The sequence below is a fragment of the Podarcis vaucheri genome, assembly GCF_965113315.1.
Source record: "Podarcis vaucheri genome assembly, chromosome: 4".
Taxonomy (NCBI): domain Eukaryota; kingdom Metazoa; phylum Chordata; class Lepidosauria; order Squamata; family Lacertidae; genus Podarcis; species Podarcis vaucheri.
This window is the reverse complement of record NC_138762.1, coordinates 78,182,583-78,205,734: the sequence shown is the minus strand read 5'-3', so window position 1 is coordinate 78,205,734 and position 23,152 is coordinate 78,182,583. Positions and strand designations below refer to the sequence as shown.

Here is a 23,152-nt window from a genome sequence, read left to right as displayed (position 1 = left end):
CAGAAGCCCTGGAGGCTCTCTGTACCCCCCTGCCTCCCTCCCCCATTCCGATGGCAATACCCTGACAGTTATTTATATGTTTAAAGCTGTTTCACCCTCCTCTTTGGTCAAAGAGGTTCCCAGAGCAGGTTGCATAAGAGGGCCTGCAGGTTTACAGTCAAAAATTCATGACGCAAAAATTTGCAGGGAGGGAAGAGGAAAACAAACCAACCCTGGCCCCCCGTTTTTAAAATTCTGAAGTTCTTATAACGATGAAATGGAGAGTTCGGCAAGAGGGGGAACTAAATGGAGCTACTCTCTCAGGACAGCTTGAATTCCCAGATGTGGTTGGACTACAACTCCCATCATCCCTAGCTAGCATGAGTTGTAGTCAGCGATGAATCTACCCTTCTTGGGCAAGGTGATTGAGCGGGTGGTTGCTGAACAACTCCAAGCACGCCTGGAGGATGCGGACCATTTGGATCCCTTCCAATCGGGATTCAGGCCTCACCATAGGACTGAAACTGCCTTGGTCATGCTGGTTGATGATCTCCGGCGGGCTAGGGACAAAGGTAAGAGCTGTTTCCTAGTTCTGCTGGATCTCTCAGCGGCCTTTGACACCATCGACCATAACAACATTCTGGACCATCTAGAGGGGCTGGGAGCTGGGGGCACTGTTATACGGTGGTTCCACTCCTTTCTCCTGGGCCTTGTCCAGAATGTGGTGTTGGGGGATGAGTGTTCAAACCCCTGGGCTCTCACTTGTGGGGTGCCTCAGGGTTCCGTCCTCTCCTCCATGCTTTTTAATAACTATATGAAGCTGCTGGGAGAGATCATCAGGGGGTTTGGGCTGGGTGTTCATCAGTATGCAGATGACACCCAGCTCTACCTCTCCTTTAAATCAGAACCAGTGAAGGCGATGAAGGTCCTGTGTGAGTGCCTGGAGGCAGTTGGAGGATGGATGTCAGCTAACAGATTGAGTTTGAATCCTGACAAGACAGTAGTACTGTTTTTGGGAGTCAGGGGGCGGGTGGGTGTAGGGGATTCCCTGGTCCTGAATGGGGTAACTGTGCCCCTGAAGGACCAGGTGCGCAGCCTGGGAGTCATTTTGGACTCACAGCTGTCCATGGAGGCGCAGGTTAATTCTGTGTCCACCTGGTACGCAGGCTAAGACCCTACCTGCCCACAGACTGTCTTGCCAGAGTGGTGCATGCTCTAGTTATCTCCTGCTTGGACTACTGCAATGCGCTCTATGTGGGGCTACCTTTGAAGGTGACCCGGAAACTGCAATTAATCCAGAATGCGGCAGCTAGACTGGTGACTGGAAGTGGCTGCCGGGACCACATAACACCGGTCCTGAGAGATCTGCATTGGCTCCCAGTACGTTTCCGAGCACAATTCAAAGTGTTGGTGCTCACCTTTAAAGCCCTAAATGGCCTCGGTCCAGTATACCTGAAGGAGCGTCTCCACCCCCATCGTTCAGCCCGGACACTGAGATCCAGCACTGAGGGCCTTCTGGCAGTTCCCTCATTGCGAGAAGTGAGGTTACAGGGAACCAAACAGAGGGCCTTCTCGGTAGTGGCACCCATCCTGTGTAACACCCTCCCTTCAGATGTGAAGGAAATAAGCAGCTATCCTATCTTTAAAAGACATCTGAAGGCAGCCCTGTTTAGGGAAGTTTTTAATATTTAATGCTGTATTGTTTTTAACACTTGATTGGAAACCACCCAGAGTGGCTGGGGAAACTCAGCCAGATGGGTGGAGTATAAATAATAAATTATTTTTTATTATTATTATTATTATTATTATTATTATTATTATTATTATTATTGGTGTTATAGTTCAACAACATCTGAGGACTCAAGATAAAGAGTTAGTCAGGAGTGACCTGTGTGGAAAGTTTGAGAAAGGCTCCACTTAATAGGGTTGGCATCTCAAGCCACACAGGCTAGCTGATCATAGCTTGCATATTATCTATATTTATTTTGAGATATGGATTAGTAGCTCTCATTGTTTCCAACAAGTTCTGTTTACCACAATATCCTGAGGCAATATGGGATACAACCTCTTTCTTTTTCCTGGTTTGGCTCATGTGCTCCCACCTACCCCCAAAAAAGGCAAGCAGGCAAATAAAGGTAATAACTACTACTATTACAAAGATGGTTAACATGTAACAATTATTATTATTATTATTATTATTATTATTATTATTATTATTATTATTATTGCTTCTCTTAGTATTCAACCATAATGAGAAGCAGGGGGGTGGAGAAGATATTTCCACATGGTGAGGATTTGCAAAAAAAAAAAAAAAAGTATAGTGATTAAGCATGTTCAGTTATGGCTGCAAAGAATCAGGCTGAAATATATCCATTCAGTCACGATGCTCACAGAATGTTCTTGGTCAATGTTACTTTCTTCCTAAAATGGCGTCAAAGAGGCCTGTTTTCTTTTGCTGAATCTCCTTAAAGCCAGCAGCACTGAGGAGCGCATTGTGCTCTGACGGGGTCCGTTCTTTTCCTTGAGTACAAAGCAGCAGAACCAAACCAAATATTTGAGCTTCCAGAGGCCCCGTTCTGTCTTCATTGAGAACTATTTCCACCACTAGAATTCCACCACCTATTTTAGAATAGGACATGGAAGATGTATCATTACATATTACAAAGCAGCATGTTACTTTTCCCAGGTGTCCTGGGGTCAGAAGCTCAAGAATTAAAGGAACGCAGCTGAGCCAGAGGGGGACACAGACATAAGGGGAAGGGACCATGGGGGAATCCAAGCGGCTTGGAATGAGAATCAGTTCCCACAGGAAACACCTTTGACACCATGCACCTACCAGGCTTGCAGGCTTTGTTCAGTCTGGTTAGCAGTTGCACACACTTCTCATCTGTAAAGCAGTGCAGGATCCTAGCCAAAATATACAGGTCAGCTTCCGGAATTGGATCTTTAAAAAAATCACCTGAAATAAAACAAGGAGAGTTTTAATTTTGTATTTCTTAGTGTAGAAAGTATGGATCTGATGAGTAGAGATCTTTCCTATTCTAACTACCGTACTTCAAGAGGGTTCTGGAAGCTTCTCTGTGTGAAAGAAACAGTCAGAAGGTTCATGATGTTTGGGTTATTCCTTCAGAGAAGATGAGTCCAGCTGGTTTATACTGGTTCTCTTATATCTTTCTGTCAAGATCATGCTGCCTATAAAAGTATGGTTAGAAGGAGCCTGAGTTTCACTTTTACTTTTTATTTCTTTTCCTTCTGGTGTGGTGTTCTGTACATAGTATGCTATAATATTAAGGTTTAGACTAATTATAAGTTATTGTAAATTTAAGTTATTGTAAATTTAAGTTAAGTCTGCTGCAATTGGATTTCTTATGGACAGGGCCAATCCTGAATGTATTGGATTTGTGATATTTATGCTTATTTGCTTTCAGTAACAGTAAAGCTCTGCTGGATGAAATACAATTGCCTCTGGTCTATTTTTGGAAATCCTGCAACGAGTTAAAGTTTTTACTCTGAGAACTATATGCTGGAATCTGCTCTGGATCAATATTGAGCAGAATTCCATGGTGAAATAATTATTATTCTTACAAAGACTGGAGGCAGAGCATAACCATCACAGCTAGTAGCCATTGATAGACTTATCTCCAGGAATTAGCCTAATTCCCTTTAGAAAGCATCCAAACTTCACTGCCTCCTGTGGGAGTGAGTTCTATAATTCAACTACGTATGTGCTCCCATCAGCCCCAGTCAGCATGGTCAGGAATGATGGGAGTTGTAGTCCAACCATAGCTAAAGGGTCACTGATTCTTGATCCCTGCTTAGTGCATGGTTAGTGGAAAAATGATGTAACCTTTGTAGGATAAAATAACATTTTACCTTCATGAAAAGTAATTCTGTGTTCCTCTGAGGAGACAGAATGCTTCTTTCCTGTTTCCACTACTTCAGGTAGGTCTAAAATGGTCACTGTAGAATTTGGATACAATGAAATATATTCCTTTGCTAGGGCACCGCTACATCCTTAAGGGGAGAACCAAAGGGAAAAAATGAACATGTTGTGCATATCAAAGCTTTCCCCAAAACTTCATGTGCAAAACTCTAAGATAGTACACCAGATAGGTGGCTGTTCGGTCTTTTCATTCAATTTACCACTTTTGCAGTTCTGAGGATCTGATAGTTCAGAGTTTGGGTCATGGGTCATTGAGGGATGTTTCCTGTTCTACAACAGCAGCCTTATGATTTCGGAGTGCCAGCATAGGAAGACATGTGAGAATGTATGGTACTTACCGCCCAAATCACAAACTAGTGGGAAATTAGAGAGATCAAATGCATTCAACACATCTCGACCACGGAGACTCCACATCTCATGCATAAACTCCATGAATTCTCGCAAGCCACTCTCTGATCTAGTAATTCAAAATTGCATTGTCAGTTAATAGAGGGGATATCTTTGAACAGAGGATGGTTCTAGACAGGAGCCATATTCCACATAATGCTGTTGCTTTTTAGTTGTGTGTGGATTTCCTTTCCTTTCTTTGGCCTCATCCTTCTTCTTCCCATTGATACCAGTGGACAGATCATGATGGGATGTATCCATAATCCATACACAAATTTAAATACTACTACTAATGATAATAATAATACATCATTTACTGTAGCTGTGCATCTCACCAGTACTTCAAAACCTCAGGGGTTTTTTTATTACCTTTGACAATTCATTTCCCACCTGTCCCACTGAACTGGACAAATAAGGCTTCCTCTAACTCTGCTGTGTGTGGCATGGCCTTGTTAAGAACCTGACTAAGGACTGTTTAGTATGCCCAAACTCTTGCATCTGAATTCCATCTGGATAAACATTGCATATCTATGTTTCCATCATTGGCCGAATGTGTTATTAAAAATGTAACAATTCTAACGGCTGTGGTTCCTAATACATGACCACTTAGACGAGGAGGCGAAAGCACCCCTCTGCATGCTCAGTGGAGGCACTGATTTTAATAATGAGCACTCAGACTTTACATTATGGGTGCCCTTTGAGGGATTGCAGCAGTGCTACAGTTCCCAGGGAACCTAATGGCAAACAGGGGCTGGCCTGCCTCTCAGTGTTATTATTGGAGGTTCAGGCCGAGTCTCAGTAGTCAAGTTTCATTGCTGGGAGGTGGGGCCAGTCCCAGTTATATATAGGGGGTGGAGCCAGCAGTAGCCAGGCAGTCGGCTCAGGAGATTCACCCACCCTCCGCTCCCTTAGTTTAATGTTTCCTTGTTTGCAGGTTAACTTTTTCTTCCTCTTTAGTGGGCGCTGCTACGGTCTTTGACTGGTTGCTGTTGAAGGACCGGGAAGAAATTTTCCTGCCTTGGCAGGTTTTGTCTTCCCCGTAGCAATTTGTCACAACTTGAGCGGTTTATGGCCTTGGGTGGAATCCTTTAGTCTTTTCTTTCCTATAATGGTGTGTATGTGAAGTGGTGACTCATCCCCCTGCAGCGGTGATTCCAGGGTTCCCTCTTAAAAGGGGTTATATAATGGGTCTCACTGGCCATACACTGAAAGGTTGTCAGTGAACTACCCTGCGTGCAGGGATATGGGCTGGGCTGCCTGCGTACACCTACATCTCGCACTGCACCCCCATATCCCATTTACCCTGATGTGCCCCAGTTCCCCCGGCTGGGGGGCTGGGAGGGATACACGCCCAAGGCCTAAGCCAAGGTCTTCCTACATTCGGAAGTTGAATAAAGTTGTGGCCTAATTTTAATTCCATAACACGCTGTCAGAGTCGTTATTCCTTTCTTATGATCTCTGGGGGCTGGGGCTGTCGCGGCCTGTTTCACATAATGCTTCACATAGAGGGGTTGGGGTGTATTAATTGACAGGCAGAAGCTTATATTACTAGTCATCCTGAGGAATAATTAAGCATTGATTAATTAAGAAGGGTTGACGTGGACTGACTTCTTGTTTTTCAAGTGATCTATGCTATGCTATGCTATATCAATCCCATATTGTGCTACTATTTATGCCATGTATTCAATTGCAATAAATAACTTTGAATTCTCTTTACACATTTTCCCTTAACACTTTTTTTTAGCGACCAGTTTCTGCCCAAGGATAATTTTGGCCATGGCATAAGCTGCCTCTTGGCAGCTGTATTTCATCAGTAGCCCCTGTTCACATGTTTCAAACCTTCTTTCTCAACTATTTCCCCAACTATCACAATATTCCAACTCCAGGAATTGTTAAATAGCACAGGGCCTCTAATGCCTGTACAGGATTCCCCCATAATGAGCAAGTGGGGATGTCTGTTGACATGTCTGAGCACACATTGACCTCTGGATTGTGGAAAACTGCACTCAAGCAGTGATAAGGCTCAGGAAAGGCTATTTGCTACGACTGGAAGCAGTTCTGCTTCAACAGTGGAAAGTTCAAGAGGTAAACAAGGCTGGGTCTTCACAACTATTCTGTTAGGGTGCCAACTTGAATAAAATATAGTGTGATGGCATGATAACTGATCACGTGATGCAGTTCATACACATCGTTTGAATGGGAATGTCCATCAACCTGGGGGGGGGAGAGACCTGCCCCCTCAAGTATTTTATTGTGGGTGCTGAAACTCCCACAGCCCCCAGGAGTAGCCTCCTATGTAGTTTGTGTAATGTAAGACCTGCAAGGAATCTATTTTTAGACATCATGCTTAAATGGGGGGGGGGGGAACCAGGAACCCAAGTCTGGCATGTAGTAAGGGATCTCCCAATATGATTAAAGATAACTATCAGAGAGGGAAAAAAGCAACACTGGATAGAAAAATGCTGGAAAGGTGAATACAAGTTAGCAATAGGGTTCACACAAATTCCAAAACGAAAGCTTTGCCCATTCTTTAAAAAGAAACAAGATCTAGAAAAACATAATTTTTCTGTACCTGTATAGAGCCTCATAGAAATTTTTTGTAGAACTGTCACTTAATCCATATGTCTGAGTCTCTCCATCCCTGAAATAGAATATTTGTTTTAGTTTAAGAAAAAATGAGCATCATAACTACAGAATTAAAATTCAGACTCTGCAACAAAACAACTAAACCAAGTGTGCTACTCATACAGTTACATGTGTTGTCAAAGCTGCGTCTAACCAACACAGGTTATTTGTAACGTCTGTGAGTTTTACCATTTTATTACCCTTTTTATCAATCTCCTCACCTCACAGAATCAGCCAGGTGCTGTGCTCTCGTATAGACAAATTCAGCATTGAACTTCATGGAATAATACTGAGTCTTTGGGCTTCTTTTGCCAAGGTAGAGATTGGCAAGGTTGGTATTTCCATAAAGCGCTTTAAACGAAGGGGACAAAAGATTAACGTTTTCACAGCTCTGTGCAAAGCCCCTTTCCCTCCCCAATTCTGCTGGGACAAAATGATTGAAACAAGGATAATGAGGCAGAAGACACATTTCTATGATTCCATGGCATGCTGCTCGCATTGTAAAAAAAGTGCAACACTGAGACTGCAATTCTCCAGCTTCTCTTCCAGAGAAAAGTATGGAAAGACTAGGCCTCCACCTGCTGGCAGTGGAACTTCAAGCTGCCACATGGTCACCAATGCTATAAGCCAGGCATAGGCAAACTCGGCCCTCCATATGTTTTTTGGGACTACAATTCCCATCATCCCTGACCACTGGTCCTGTTAGCTAGGGATCATGGGAGTTGTAGTCCCAAAACATCTGGAGGGCCAAGTTTGCCTATGCCTGCTATAAGCAGCCACTAGGAGTGGCCATTCTGAGATCTGGAGTGAAGTATTAGAAATATATGAACATCAGGCAACTTTTTCCATTGTAACATCTAAGTCAGGAGGACAGACCCTTAATGTCCTGAGCTGCATTGGTGCTTAGTAAAAAAGTGAAAAGGTAAAGGACCCCTGGATGGTTAAGTCCAGTCAAAGGTGACTATGGGGTTGCAGAGCTCATCTCGCTTTCAGGCCGTGGGAGCCAGCATTTGTCCACAGACAGCTTTCCGGGTCTTGTGGCCAGCATGACCTCTGGCGCAACGGAATACCATGACAGAAGTCAGACCACAGGGAAATGCCATTTATCTTCCCACTGCAATAATTCCTATTTATATCTACTTTTCCAGATAAAGAATAAATACTTTGGTTGTCCTTCCTCTCCACTTGCAGGAACTTTAAGCCAACACAAGCGTCCAGCAGTCTCTCCATCCCAAAGGGACTGGTACTCAGACGTTCGGCAATAGACACTGAAGTCAGCGGTTCCTTGGACTCCATCAGCAGATCAAATACACCAAGATCAGAGGCAGTAAACATAATCTGGATGCGAAAAGGGTGAGGGAGTACACAAGGAAATAGTTAAAAATGGTCTATAGTTACTGACTTTGCAAAAGGAACAAGATACTTTTGAAATCCAAAAATGTTATCATATATATAATAAATATTTCTGTTGCGCGTCCTCGTGAATTATATAAAGAAAAGTGGAACATAGGTATCTTAAGCAAGTTAATTTTAAATTATTGCTGTATCACACCTGTGCTATGGGTCCCAAGCATAGACTCACAGTTCTTCTCATTTTCTTATTAATACATTCAAGTGACATTAACAATATTTGAAGTTTCTGCCTTTGTTTGTGCTGGGTTGACCCCTGTAACTGTAAGATTTGCCTTGCCATTTAAAGGCATTTTTGATTCTACACATCCATTTACAAGCTGAAAGTTTCAAAGTCCTTGCAAGTATTAAATTTTGCAGACAATACTTCTACCTTTGAAATTAGAAATGAATACTGATTCCGAAATATCAATTTCAAAGCTTCAGCTTCTTCTGTAGTACTCATTGTTCTTTATTTCTCTGTCAGATATCTCACAGTTTTCCTCTGATGAGCAAGTTGTGGTCCTTTTATTCAGAATTCACTGAAAATGAAAATGAAATGATAAATGTCAAGGTAAAAATCAAACTTAATGGACTTTGTAAATGACTGAGGCCAGATATGTTTATGGGGAAGTCCCCATCTGCTAAGTAAAGCCAGAGGTGGAAAAGGATTTCTTTCTCACAAGTGCAGGAGGAAGGAAGTACCTGGGAATTATTGATCTTGCCTATGTGAGGAAAATGTGATATCAGAACCTGACAAGTGAGAGAAAATCATCTGGTGCCTGGAAATGCACAATTAACAAGTTATTGGAGAAAGGTCATCAGAAGAGAGCGCAGGTGGTTTGGGGAAAATGTTCTTGCTGAAATGAGGCCATTTGGAAATTCTTAAAATACAGAAACACATTAGGAAATGGTAGCAGCTTAACAAAGAAGCAAGACATGAAAGTCACATAGTAGGAGCTGTTTCTGTGCCCAAGTCAACAAATACAAATGGCAAAAATTCCCAAGAGACTCACCAAAGAACTTACTTCTAAAAATGAATTATTTGTTATGCTGATATAGAGAATCATGTGAAAGAAAAAAGGTGATTCCTAGAGCAAGAAAATGTACAATCAGGAGTTACCCAGAGAAGGGAAACGACACGACAGAGTTATTAAGAATCAGAGAATCCAGAAACTGAAAGGTTTGAGGCAGGGGTGAAGAGTAAGGGACCGCTTACCTGTGGAGAAGCAGCAAAAACATGTTTGTTGTGCAGTTTCACTCCCCTTTTTATAGGTTTGTTAGTGGGAAGAGGAATGCTAGCGCCCCTCCCCCTTCTGTCAGCTGGCTTTATAGTCTCTTCTATTTCCTTGATGTTAGGAGGCGCCCACCTGGAAGGACTGCGGGTCAAGATGCTTTTTCAAAGTATAGTATTTGTGTTGTGCAATAACAACAATCTCTGTCATCACCAGTGCTCATTATATGCCAAGTTCATGGTAATTTATCTTGCCCTTGCAAGGTAATAAATACTTCATACGACAGGTAATAAATACTTCATGATGTGTATCTGATGTATAATCCAACTTTTCAAATTACTTTGGTGCTCTCTTGCAAACAAATGTGTTAGAGATTTTACTAGCCAAAAAATGGAAAACACAAGAATTACCAACAATTGAAGAATGGCAGATGAAGATGATAGAATTTATGCAGCTGGCTGATCTCACCGGGAGAATTCGCGACCAGAAAGAAGAGGAACATCAAAAAGATTGGAAGAAATTTAAAGACTATTTGAATAAATATTGTAATATTAAATATATGTAATCACTTGAAAGAATCAATTAGGCCTAGGATTAAATTGGGATTAAATTTATAAATAAGAAAATGCACGATAAGGAAAGTGATGTAATATGATTATGACTGTGATTTGGTTTTTTGAAATATTGATATTGGAAACTGCTACAGATAATTATTAAGAAATTGAGACGGAAGAGACTCAAGGAAGTCAAATACTATGTTTATGAAGATGGATGGTACTTAATTGTAATTAATTAAGTGGCATTATGCTGTATTGTATGTTCTTATTTGTAGACATGTTATTTCTATGTGCCTAGTATAGTAAAACATTGGTTCTTTTCTTCCTGCATTCTGGGAATTATTTCTATCTTCTCTTTGCTTCTAAAACAGACTATAAGGCCTGTTTATAATCAATCACGCTTCTCTCCCTCTCTTTCACGCACAAGGCTAAAGGTCTGTGCCTGGCACAGATCTTTCTGTATAGCATTCCTTACATACCACACTTTTTCTCTTTTAGTTCACCTTTAGTTCACAATGATGTGTAAATCACAATGATGTGTTAATCCTCAATGTATAATTAATTGTGTGAGTTTATATAACAATCTAAACATTAGTAAACACCTTAGTCATAACATTATCAATCTTAGTCATAGGTGGATTAAGAGCTTATATGCCTGTCTAAATACAGCTCTAACATTCTGTCTTTCATGTGCCAAAGATCTATGAAGCTATGTAAGCCCGCCTTACATACAAATGAGCCAATAGGATTTCAGTTTCTTTGTCTTGTATTGAGCCAATCAGCCACTGGCACATTCGTGGCCATGCTTTTTGTAACTTTGAATAAAAGGAGATGCTGTGAGGCTAGAGGAGGAAGAATCTCTCTCTCTCTCACTTTCATCTGGCACACACGCAAGCTCTCAGAAAGAAAACATCTCGTTGTCTGTCTTTATTCATCTCTACAAACCCCCAAATCCACATCTGGTGACCCCGACGTGATCCTGAAGAAGGGTAAGTAATCAGATCCCAATAGAGATCCCTTTAGAGCCAAAAGCATTCCTCATACTAACCCGACTGGGAAAAAGTCTAAAGCGCTTAATTCGTTAGTATGGGAGGGGATTTAAGTAAGGTGCAAAAGGCTCACGCGAAAGAGCTTCTTTCGTTAGTAAGACAGACAATAGACAAAGTTCAAATTTCTCTAAAAGAGATTGAACAGCTACTGCAGGAAATAACTCATCAATGTCCTTTTTATCAAGCAGAAGGCTCATTGCAAATTAGCACATGGGAGAAAATCGGCAAAATTTTATTTTCTGAGCCACGTGCTCAAATCAGCTGCCTACTCACATGGCAAAAGTGTGCTAACGCCATAGCAAAATTAGAACAATCTTCTCTTTCAATTTCTTCACTGCTGGTAACTGAAGAAATCCCTTCCCCCCCACCATACCCTCTGATTTTGCCTCCTTTGTCTCCTTCATCACCCTGCCTAAATCACCCCTCCCCCTCCTCCTCTTCTTTCAATGTTGTTTCGTCTCAGCTTTCTGAGACCCCTCCCCCTCTCCCTGCTGTAAAAGTTGTGGCTCAGCCTGCTGTTTTTTCTGCTGCTGCTCCTTCTCAGTTTACAAATTCCCCCCCCATCCCCCTCGGCCCCCCTTCTCTGCCTGAACAAGCAAATCAGCATGCCTTTGTCCCTTCCTCTTTGTCTCTAGACCATGCTGCTTTGCCAAAACAATATGGAGCCGTCCGTGCTGGGCTTTTACAGGCTAAGCAAGATGGGCTTTTTTCATTGGAAGAAACAGCTGCATGGGCTGGTGAAATGCCATTAATTTTTCCTCTCACTTATCAAAATGCTCCTGGAGGTCAGCAATTACAAGTTTATCATGAAAAATTGCCTTATGCTGTCATGAAAGATCTCAGGAAAGCCATTAGTGATTCAGGTCTTAAATCTTCTTATGTAATGGGAATTATAGAGGGAATTTCTACCTCTTATACAATGATTCCGAGTGACTGGAAAGATTTGATGAGGATGATGTTATCTCCAGCGCAATTTTTAGTTTTTGAAAATGAATTTATACATGCCGCCATAGCTCTGGCTGATCAAACGCATACAGCAAGCCAGCTTTTCGGCGCTCCTCCATTTGAGACCCTGGCTGCCCAAGCCGTGTTGTCACCTTCACACTTTCAGCGCACTGCAACTTGCGTGCAGCGTGCATTCCGTAAAATTCCTGTCTCAGGACAGCCACTGAGTTCTTTTGTAAATGTTAAACAGCAGAATACAGAGCCATACCATCAATTTGTGGATAGACTGAAGGAATCTATCTGTAGACAGATAGATAATGAAACGGCTCAGAATGAGTTGCTAAAAAAATTGGCTTATGAGAACTCTAACACGGACTGTAAAAAAATGCTGCAATCAATCATAAGCCGTTCAACATATTCCCTTGCAGATTTGATAAAAGCGTGTTCGGAAGTAGGGAGTCAATCTCATACAATATCTTTGTTTGCCAATGCACTTCAGGCTTCCGTGAGACCAACAGGAAACTGTTATAATTGTCACCGTCCTGGTCATTTTGCAAAGCAGTGCAAGGCCCAAGGTGGGACTGCACAGAAGAATAATAATGCAAATACCACGACCAGACCTTCCAAAAAATGTCCAAAGTGTGGGAAAGGCTATCATTGGGCAAATCAATGTAGGTCTCAGGGAAACTTCACTGGGCCCAGTCTCTCGGGCCCCAAAGAATAGAGAGATGTCAGCCTTTGGTTTCTGCTGCTGCAAAAGTTACTAAAAATATGCCTTCTGAATTTGCCATTGATTTGATTAATCAAGAGACCAAAAACACTGCATTGCCTGGTGAAATCATAATCATGGCCAGCCAAATGGCAGGTCCACTTCCTTCTAATATCACAGGTTTAATTTTACCTAAATTTTCTGCTGCAAAACAAGGCATTCATGTCATCCCAGGTGCCTTGCCTCCTGACTATGTGGGCACAATCATGGTTCAATTTTGGAGCCATATGCCCATGCAGTTAACAAAGGGTGAATCCTTTGCTCATTTGGTGATGCTGCCTTCACCACCTGATGTTGTTTATGCAATTGACACTAATCTGCACAAGCTCTCTTTATCTTTTTCCCCTCAGCTTCTAGCTGTGACCCAACGTATTGGAAGAGAGAAACTCCTTCGTAAGTATAAAATCAATGGAAAAATATTAGAGGGTCTGATAGACACTGGTGCGGATGTTTCGGTTATTTCGAGTAATTTTTGGGAACAAACTTGGCCGCTTGAAACTTCTCCTGAAGTGTGGGGCGTGGGAGGTAATCAGGCTTCTTGCAAAAGCGCACAGTGGCTGCCTGTCTCTTTGCCTGATAGCTCTGAAGTTATTGCATATATTCAGCCCTGTGTGCTCAAAATTCATCTTAATTTGTGGGGAAGAGATTTGTTGCAACAATTACAAGCAACCATTCAAATAAATGAGTAAGTTTGTGCTTCCACTTACTTGGAAGTCCACTGATCCTATATGGATTCCGCAATGGCCTCTTACTACAGAGAAATTGATTGCTTTGAGACAATTGGTCGATCAGCAATTATTAGCTGACCATATAGAACCTTCTGTCAGCCCTTTCAATAGCCCAGTCTTCGTAATTAAGAAGAAAAATGGGAAATATAGATTTTTGCACGATCTGAGGTCTATAAATAGCATCATTGAACCCATGGGGCCTTTGCAATGTGGTATGCCTAATCCAAATATGATTCCACATTCATATCAATTGGCTATAATAGATCTGCAGGATTGCTTCTTCTCTATTCCCCTGCATGAAAAGGATCGCAAATTTTTTGCATTTACAATTCCAGAATTAAATAATTGTAGACCATCTGAGAGATATCACTGGAAGGTTCTGCCTCAAGGCATGATAAATTCCCCCACCATGTGCCAATATTTTGTGGATAAGGCACTTCAATCCTTTCGTCTTAAGTACCCACATCTTAAGATTCAGCATTATACGGACGATATCCTTTTCTATTCTCCAGTCCTTCCCCCTAATTGGAAACATGATTTAATAACCAGTTTGTCTATGTATGGCTTAAAAATTGCTCCAGAGAAGGTTCAGGAATCTCCCCCCTTTCAGTATCTAGGACATAAAATGATAGCTAGTTACTCCATTCCAATAATCCCAGAACTTCATGTTTCAAAAACAATGAAATATGTACAACTGCAACAATTGCTGGGAAATATTAACTGGATAAGGCCTTATTTTAAAATCCCTCTTGAAGTGCTAAGGCCACTGTTTTCAGCCTTAAAAGGCCATCAATCTCCAGGTGAGCAAATCACCTTGAACTCTGATCAACTCAAAACTGTTGCAGAGTTGAAAGCAATCATGCGTATTCATTGGGTGGATCGAGCGATTCCTAATGTTATGCCTGATTTGGTCATAATGACGGATTCTGTACAACCCTTTGCTGCAATTATTCAGAAAGGTCCATCAAAAGTTCATATACTAGAATGGCTTTATTTACATCATGCACCAAGAAACACAGTAAACCCTTTAGTGGATCTCCTTGCTCAGCTCATTAGCAAGGGACGACGACGTTGTAAGCATCTTTTTGGTGTTGATTGTAATCAAATTATTGTCCCTATGCCTTTAGAACAATGGGAAACAGCTCTCTCTACGAGCATGGATTTACAGTGTGCGTTCGCTGATTTTGTGGGTCAGGTGGATTGTCATATTCCACCCGATACGCGCCTGCAAATGAGCAAGCAATTCCCTATGTCTTTCTCTTCTATCATTTCCCCTGTTCCTTTGAATGCCCTGACTGTTTTCACTGACGGGGCTCCTTCTAGAGGAGTTGTTGCTTGGCAACAGAATGAGGAGTGGCATAGCCTGTACACTCTCCCACAAAAGTCTGCTCAGCGTTCTGAACTTGCAGCTGCTATAAAAGCTCTGCATTATTTTTCCTCACAACCAATTAACTTGATTGTTGACAGTTTGTATGTTTCAAACGTCATATGTAGAATGCAAGGCAGTTATGTAAGTCCTTTATTAGATGATAACTTGTTGAGTCTCTTCCTGTCTTTGCAACTGCTTCTTTCTAATCGTTCTCACCCACTCTTTGTAGTGCACATTCGCTCTCACCAACCTTTTCCAGGTTTCATTTCAGATGGAAATGCAAAAGCAGATTCTTTGCTAAAGATTTTGCCTGTCTCTCCTATAGAAAGTCATGCTTTTCATCATCAAAATGCAAAAGCCCTTAGCCGCCAATTTCAAATTTCATTGGAAGAGGCGCGTGCAATTATTCAGCAGTGTCCTCAATGCTCCAATCAGATTGGCCATCCCAGCCCTGGTGTTAATCCCCGTGGACTGGAAGCCAATCAATTGTGGCAAATGGATGTAACCCATTTTGCCCCTTTCTCACCCTGGAAGTTTTTGCATGTCTGTATTGACACATTCTCAGGCTTCCTTTGGGTTACGCCTCAAAGAGGAGAGCAAGTAAAACATGTTTGCAATCATCTTGTTCGTGCAATGTCAGTTATGGGCAAGCCTCATTCTATAAAAACTGACAATGCCCCAGCGTATTGTGCAAAAGGCTTTGCTAAATTTTGTGAAACTTGGGATATTCATCATCTGTTTGGCATCCCTTATAATTCTCAAGGTCAAGCTATAGTTGAGCGCTCTCATCGTACCCTGAAAACTGCACTGAACAGGCAGGAAAAGAAAGCAGGCATTCCAAACTCACTTTCAGAAAAGGAAAGTTGGTTGTCAAGTGTACTCTTTACTCTTAATCATTTGAATATCTCCATACAGGATCACCAATCTTACACACGTCTTCAAAAGCATTTCCAGCAAAAGGAAATTCTTCCAGCTCCACTGGTGCGCTATAAAATTCTACCCTCCAATGAGTGGAGTGAACCAGTGAAATTGATTACATGGGGTAAGGGTTACGCTGCAGTTTCTACTCCACAGGGTGCTCGGTGGGTTCCTGCACGTTGTATTCGGCTGCACCATGGCGTGGCGACAGGTTCTTCCGGATCCATTGCCTCAATTCAACCACCAACTCCAGATCACCCGCGATGTGACGTCCAGCCCCCCCAGGACTCGTAAGCGGGGACATCGCAATCCCCCAGTGACGTGGGGCCAAATAAAATCGCTCTCTCTACAAGCTGAACAGTATAGGAGAGAACAGCAACTGGAAGCAAGCCCTACTAACCAGCTTCTATCCCTCATTGCTTGTCTTAATATGAATTCCATGATAATTCTCATTTTCAGTATTTTAATTTTGCCTCTCTCTACTTCAGCTCTTCCTACTGGTGATTCCACATCGTTAAATGTATGGGAATCGTTTGCAAGGACACTCAATGTCTCAGCATTTTGCCTTACTCAGCAAGTAGCCATTGGTGATATCCTTGGCTCTTGTCTCATTCCAGTTTGCCATGATCCTCATGACATACAGAATGATACTTGGTTTTTCTCATTCCTACCTCAAAATGATTCACTTCGTACCCTTGGATATAAAGGTTATCATAATTGGGGCACGCAAATGCGTGAACGCCCACCTTTAGCTATTGATTTGACAACACCATATGTGGCCTCTTATAATGCTATTTGTGCACGTATGGTCAACTGTACGAAACAGAACTACGTGAAAATGGGCAAAAATAACTTCAATTGCTCTGATTATGTAAACATTTCTTATATATATAAGTACACAGAACTGCCAGCAGGCTGGTTTTGGTCCTGCCCAGGTTACACTTTCAATTACATTCCGGCAAACATTAGTCACGGTACACCTTGTTGTTTAAGCCGTCTGTCTATCATATTGCCTGAAAAACATCATTTCTCTTACTCTAGACATCAGCGTAGTGTTGAATTGTCTGATGACTGCGATGATCTTGTCTCTCTCCCTAGCAGGTCTGAATACATCTCTTTAGCTGTCTCTCTCTTAGGTGTTCCAGGTTTGGCTGTGCGTAATAGCGCAAATATTAATTCCTTAGCTTGCTCTGCAGCAAAATCCCTGAATATTACGTCTCAGGCGCTTCATCTTCTCAACACAGAGCAAGCCGAACTTCGCAACGGTTTATTAAGGTCGAAATCTACTTTGGACTACCTACTCATGGTACATCATTATGGTTGCGAACAATTCAAGGAAATGTGCTGTTTTAACATCACTGACAATTCTAAGGCCGTTCAAAGGCAAATTTCTCATTTGCAAAATCTCACTCATCACATTAAAAAGGATATCGGATTTTCCGGACTCTGGGATTCCTTTTCCTTGTGGTCTACGGCGTGGCTCCCTAATCTCGATTGGCTACGCAATGCCTTTTTTTATGTAATTATTATTGTATGTATATTAATTTTGTTTTGTTGCTTTCTCCAATGCATTCCTAGCCTTACAAATCTTTTTTCTCGCCTTCTCTCTCCTCCTCCACCACCTAGCGCGCTCCTTGCAGCCTATTATGCGAAATGGCAACGCCACCAGTAAGAAAAAACAAAAATAAAAGGGGAGATGTGGGTAGGATTATTTTGAGATTCGTTGGCACACCACTAATCTTGAAGTACTTTTGCCCCATCAAGCCTAGCAGTATTATTTCCGGAATTTGATGGCAAACCACTAATCCGGAAGTATTGTTGCTTTATTCACCTAGTTGCCTTACCTCGCAAAGAAGAAAAAAAAGGAGGAGATGTAGACATGTTATTTCTATGTGCCTAGTATAGTAAAACATTGGTTCTTTTCTTCCTGCATTCTGGGAATTATTTCTATCTTCTCTTTGCTTCTAAAACAGACTATAAGGCCTGTTTATAATCAATCACGCTTCTCTCCCTCTCTTTCACGCACAAGGCTAAAGGTCTGTGCCTGGCACAGATCTTTCTGTATAGCATTCCTTACATACCACACTTTTTCTCTTTTAGTTCACCTTTAGTTCACAATGATGTGTAAATCACAATGATGTGTTAATCCTCAATGTATAATTAATTGTGTGAGTTTATATAACAATCTAAACATTAGTAAACACCTTAGTCATAACATTATCAATCTTAGTCATAGGTGGATTAAGAGCTTATATGCCTGTCTAAATACAGCTCTAACATTCTGTCTTTCATGTGCCAAAGATCTATGAAGCTATGTAAGCCCGCCTTACATACAAATGAGCCAATAGGATTTCAGTTTCTTTGTCTTGTATTGAGCCAATCAGCCACTGGCACATTCGTGGCCATGCTTTTTGTAACTTTGAATAAAAGGAGATGCTGTGAGGCTAGAGGAGGAAGAATCTCTCTCTCTCTCACTTTCATCTGGCACACACGCAAGCTCTCAGAAAGAAAACATCTCGTTGTCTGTCTTTATTCATCTCTACAAACCCCCAAATCCACACTTATTTTTTTCCTTTTTCTATTTTTTTGTTTTGTTTTACCTTTTGTTTGTTTTTGTTACTGTTAATTCTTTTGTATTATGTTTATTTACTGAAAATAATAAATATTATTTGGGGGGGGGAATGTGTTAGAGGCAACTGTTTTGTTTTTTTAAAAAATCATATACAAATCTCTGTGGTTTACATAAAAACACCATAGTGTTCAATACAGATTTTCTAAAACAAGATAAAAACAGAATACAAGTTTGTATTACAAATAAAACTGATCAGTGTACGAAATGGACAAAATCAGAAATTTAAGAGTTAGGATCCCTCCAAAGCTTGAATGAACCAATATTTCAAAAAGGCATTTAAATGTCATTACTTTCTCCACACCACACATTACTTCTGCAGGACATTGCCTGGGTGGGCACCATCACTAAAAAGTTCTGCTTCCATGTTTTCACTAAGTGACTATCTACTGGGAGCATGCAGAGCCGTCTTGGAAGATCTTAAAGATTGGATTGGCCTTTACTGTAGGAAGTGATCTGCTGGCATCCTGAACCCAAGTTGTTTAGGATTTTAAATGTCCATAAGGTAAAGGTAAAGGTATCCCTGCCCGTACGAGCCAGTCTTGACAGACTCTAGGGTTGTGCGCTCATCTCACTCTAGAGGCCGGCAGCCAGCGCTGTCCGCAGACACTTCCGGGTCACATGGCCAGCGTGACAAAGCTGCTCTGGTGAACCACACAGCACACAGAAACGCCGTTTACCTTCCCGCTATAAAGCGGTACCTATTTATCTACTTGCACTTAAGGGTGCTTTCGTACTGCTAGGTGGGCAGGCGCTGGGACCGAACGATGGGAGCTCACTCCGCCGCGGGGATTCGAACCGCCGACCATGCGATCGGCGTCCCCTTTAAATGTCCATACACACACACAAAAGGAAACTCTTGAACTTGGCTCTGTAGCAACTACTGCAGATGTTTGTAGAGCTGGGTGCCCCACTAAGCATTATGCAGTGGCTATTGCAGAGCTTTCCAAACTGTGTGTCACAACACATTAGTGTGTTGGCTCCAATGTGTAGGCGTATCGCACAAATGCTCCCGGCGCTCCTCCCGGGGCTGGAAAGGGGTTAGTTTAACCTCTGGTTTGCTAGTAAAGCTGAATTACTGTGTTGCGAAATGATGCATGTCTAAAAAGCGTGTCACCCTCATGAAAATTTCGGAAAGCTCTGCGCTAGAGTCTGGGCATGTATGATGGACAGCAGAGGCAGACCAGGGTCTGGTGATGAAGTCCCTCAAGAATTCCACCAGAGTGCTGGAGCTTCTCTCAAGACAGCTAGATAGCGGGGGTTGAACAGCACTTTGGGAGGGAGAATAAAAGGAGCCATTTCTGAAGGAGAGGGTTGGAAAGGGCTTGAGATGGGAGATAGGGTTTAGCTTGAGAGATAGGGACAGGGAGGGATCAGGGTAGGATTTACTGAGGAGAGCTGCTTCTGGTTTGAGTAGAACATCTACACTGAACAGACAATCTATAGCAAGAGGAAAGAGCCTCACAGCTTAGATAGGAAGACTAGGTTGAGTGTCTGAGGAAGGTATACAGACAGTCACCTGGAGGGCTGCATCTGACCCAGGAGAGGTAGAACCTGTGGGAATTCAGGGTACCTGGGCCTCATTCTAGCTGGGGGAGGGAGAGTTCTTCTAGGTAAAGACAACTCCCAAACCAGTAACAAGGGGTGAGGTGATCCCCTGGGTGCGTTATACTAATTGCAATACCTCAGGAGTGGCTAACTGGCAAAATGTGTCCCTCACTCATGAACCAAAGTATTAGGCTGTGAAGGTAGCTGTGCTGTGTCCGAAGTATTTAACTGCAACCCCTGTCATAACTAAGTAAAGGAATGAGAATGAAGTAACAGAGATTGAGTTAAACATTTTACCACCCATTCTAGAAACCGGAACATCTACCTGATTTTTAGCAACCAAAGTTTAAGAAAAGCTGTGCATATACTACGGTGTTTAGGCCTGTGAAATCTTTATATTGAGCTTTAAGTAACAGGTTAACTTCTACCTGAAAGAATGCATCTCCTGACCCAACTTTGTTTCACAAACTTCTTTTTGTAAACAAAACTTTTCTTGTTTGATCAGCTCCTGCCTAAGACTCTAGATCACCAAATTTTCCCTCACAGAAGACCTTCACAAGATAGCTTGTGGTAAATTGTAGACATTCGTGTAATTGGTGTACCATGCGGTGGGCCTGCAATATTTAACTGGGGGTAGTTAGAGGGCCAGTCTGCCATATATTAATTGGTGGTTAGCGGTGGGATCTGCCACAGCATGGCTGAAATCTCTCAACCATGAGGCTCACCTTTAACAAATCTCATCCTAACCTACCTAACATTGCAAAAAGAAAATGGAAGTAGGGAGAACGTCAACTTAAACTCCTCAAAGAAAAGGTGGTGGGATCTAAATGTAATAATGAACCATTTCCCACTAGCATGAATTTTCTCTAATGGTAGGAAGTTTTGTTGGTTAAAAACTCCAGTTGGAAGTGGAAGCAATAGCAATGAAGAGCAATTGTTTGGTAATAAAGACATTTCACCCATGCTGTTTTTATTTATAATAATGTTTATTTTTATTATGTTCTATTTATTGTTAATGTTGTGTATGTGTACACCCAGTTAGTGGTATTTATTGATTTGGGGTTTTCTTTTTCCCCTTAGGCTTCCCTAAATGCAATACAAAAATTCAAAGATTTCTGTGTTTAAATACTACAGTTTTGTGTGTTTCCTCTAATAACTTTTGTACTCGACTAGGAGGAAATGCTCAAGCAATGACAATGATGGAGAATGGACTGTTCCACCTTTTCATCTGAGGAATGTTGGAGGAAATGATACCTCCTTCCTAGGACTGTTGTAGCTGGTACACCAACCAAAGTTGGTCAAGAGCACCCCAGAGGTCACCTGGGCCTCTAGTGACAATGATGGATCTTCATACCTGGTCCTTCAAAGAAAGGTGCATAACCCATCCAGAGGTATTACACACCTCAAATCCCAGAACTGGGAGCTGCCCGTTTATAGTCAAAATCCTTTCATGTGAAAACAAGTTCAGTAAACTTCAGGCCTTCCACAGCTATTTGATCCTCCACAGAGATTATGTATCACTCAATATACATAGCAATTTTTTATTCAGATTAACATAAGCAAAGACTGGTCTCTATCCAAAAAGGCATAAACTGACTGGGAGAGGCAATATTGGAATGCTTCTAAGCAGTGCTATTTTTCTAGAAAAAGAGGTGCTGGAACTCACACTGAACACCTCCCTTGTTCTCTTAGAATGGCAACCGGCCCATCTGAGAGGTGCTGGAGTTCCAGCTGGAAAAAAGTCCTTCTTCCAAACTATCCTGAATTGAACAAAACTATTCAAGGGAGTATCTTACTGCAAGGGATAGTACAATTTGTGAAATAAATACAGTGGTACCTCGGGTTAAGTACTTAATTCGTTCTGGAGGTCTGTTCTTAACCTGAAACTGTTCTTAACCTGAAGAACCACTTTAGCTAATGGAGCCTCCTGCTGCTGCCGCGCAGCAGGAGCCCGATTTCTGTTCTCATCCTGAAGCAAAGTTCTTAACCCGAGGCACTATTTTTTGGGTTAGCGGAGTCTGCAACCTGAAGCGTATTGAATTGAAGAAGAATGAAGTACAGTCAATATTATTTTCTTGCTAAAATGGCATCAAAGAAGCTTGTTTTCTTTTGTTGAATCTCTTTGAATCCAGCTGTGCTAAGCAGTGCATTGTACTCTGATGCAGTTCGTTCTTGGCCTTCGGTAAGAAGCAGCATCATCACAGAGTATAGTTGGCACCTTACCGGCCCCTTTCTATCTTCATTGAGGACCATTTCCACTGTTAACACTCCACCACCTGTTTCAAAATACGTTTCACCAAGTTAGGACAAAGATATATATCATTAGCAGAAAATGCCCGACACTGTCCAGGAATTCAAAGAAACCAAAAAATATTATGATTTTCAAATGGATAGTGTAGTTTGTCATGTTTTAGCCTGCCATCTTGATTCAAAATGGCTCCCATTGTCCAAACATCAACAAAGACTGCCACCCCACCTCTGGAACCCTCATGCCAAGTTGGGTGATGATATCTTGAGAGGTGGGTGGACCTATGTCAACAAATGGGTGTTTTTTCAATTCGCCATCTTGATTCAAAAAGGCACCAGACACCTAAACATCAGCTAAGTTCGCCACCCTCAGTTCGGTAACCCTTGTGCCAAGTTTGATCTCGAAAGGCAGCTGAACCCATAGAATACAGATGGACAGAAAGACATACCACTTTCCAAAATAGCAGATTACTTAGTTCAAAACTGCATAAGGAAAGAGTTCGTCTGAATTTATCCAAGCATTCTAGGATGATCAGAAGCGATGCAGTTGAACTCGAGTGACATGGGCAAATGTGGGACAGTGCAGCAAGGCTTTGAGTAACAAGGGCCCAATTTCCATGGTACCTTTAGCTCTTCTGTCACTCTGCCTTCTCTGAAGAAAGGCCTGATCCTCCCATTATTGTAGCGAGCAGGCTAGGATTAGTTCAATTTTAGAGTCACAGAGCTCGGGTTTATTTTGTATTCCGTTTTGACATTCTGCCTGCTTCCCCCCCCCCCCCACTTTTACTCTTAATAAAGTTTCTTAATTTCTCTGCTGAAGTGTGTCTTATTGCCA

The 23,152-nt window shown here is 41.9% G+C and overlaps 1 protein-coding gene across 1 annotated transcript in view; it reads right to left on the bottom strand.

Moving 5' to 3' along the window:
• Window positions 1-2,019: 2,019 nt before the first annotated feature.
• The window catches only part of LOC309531579 (acetylserotonin O-methyltransferase-like), a 29,607-nt gene continuing 8,474 nt past the window's right edge, over window positions 2,020-23,152 (bottom strand). Inside the window, exons 8-15 of the mRNA XM_082221170.1 lie at window positions 22,150-22,346; window positions 8,098-8,272; window positions 7,156-7,285; window positions 6,882-6,950; window positions 4,261-4,379; window positions 3,853-3,993; window positions 2,816-2,938; window positions 2,020-2,598 (exon numbers count right to left, since the gene is read on the bottom strand). Coding sequence (XP_082077296.1) covers window positions 2,390-2,598; window positions 2,816-2,938; window positions 3,853-3,993; window positions 4,261-4,379; window positions 6,882-6,950; window positions 7,156-7,285; window positions 8,098-8,272; window positions 22,150-22,346 — 1,163 coding nt within the window. The 3' untranslated portion in view covers window positions 2,020-2,389. The remainder of the gene's footprint in view (window positions 2,599-2,815; window positions 2,939-3,852; window positions 3,994-4,260; window positions 4,380-6,881; window positions 6,951-7,155; window positions 7,286-8,097; window positions 8,273-22,149; window positions 22,347-23,152) is intronic.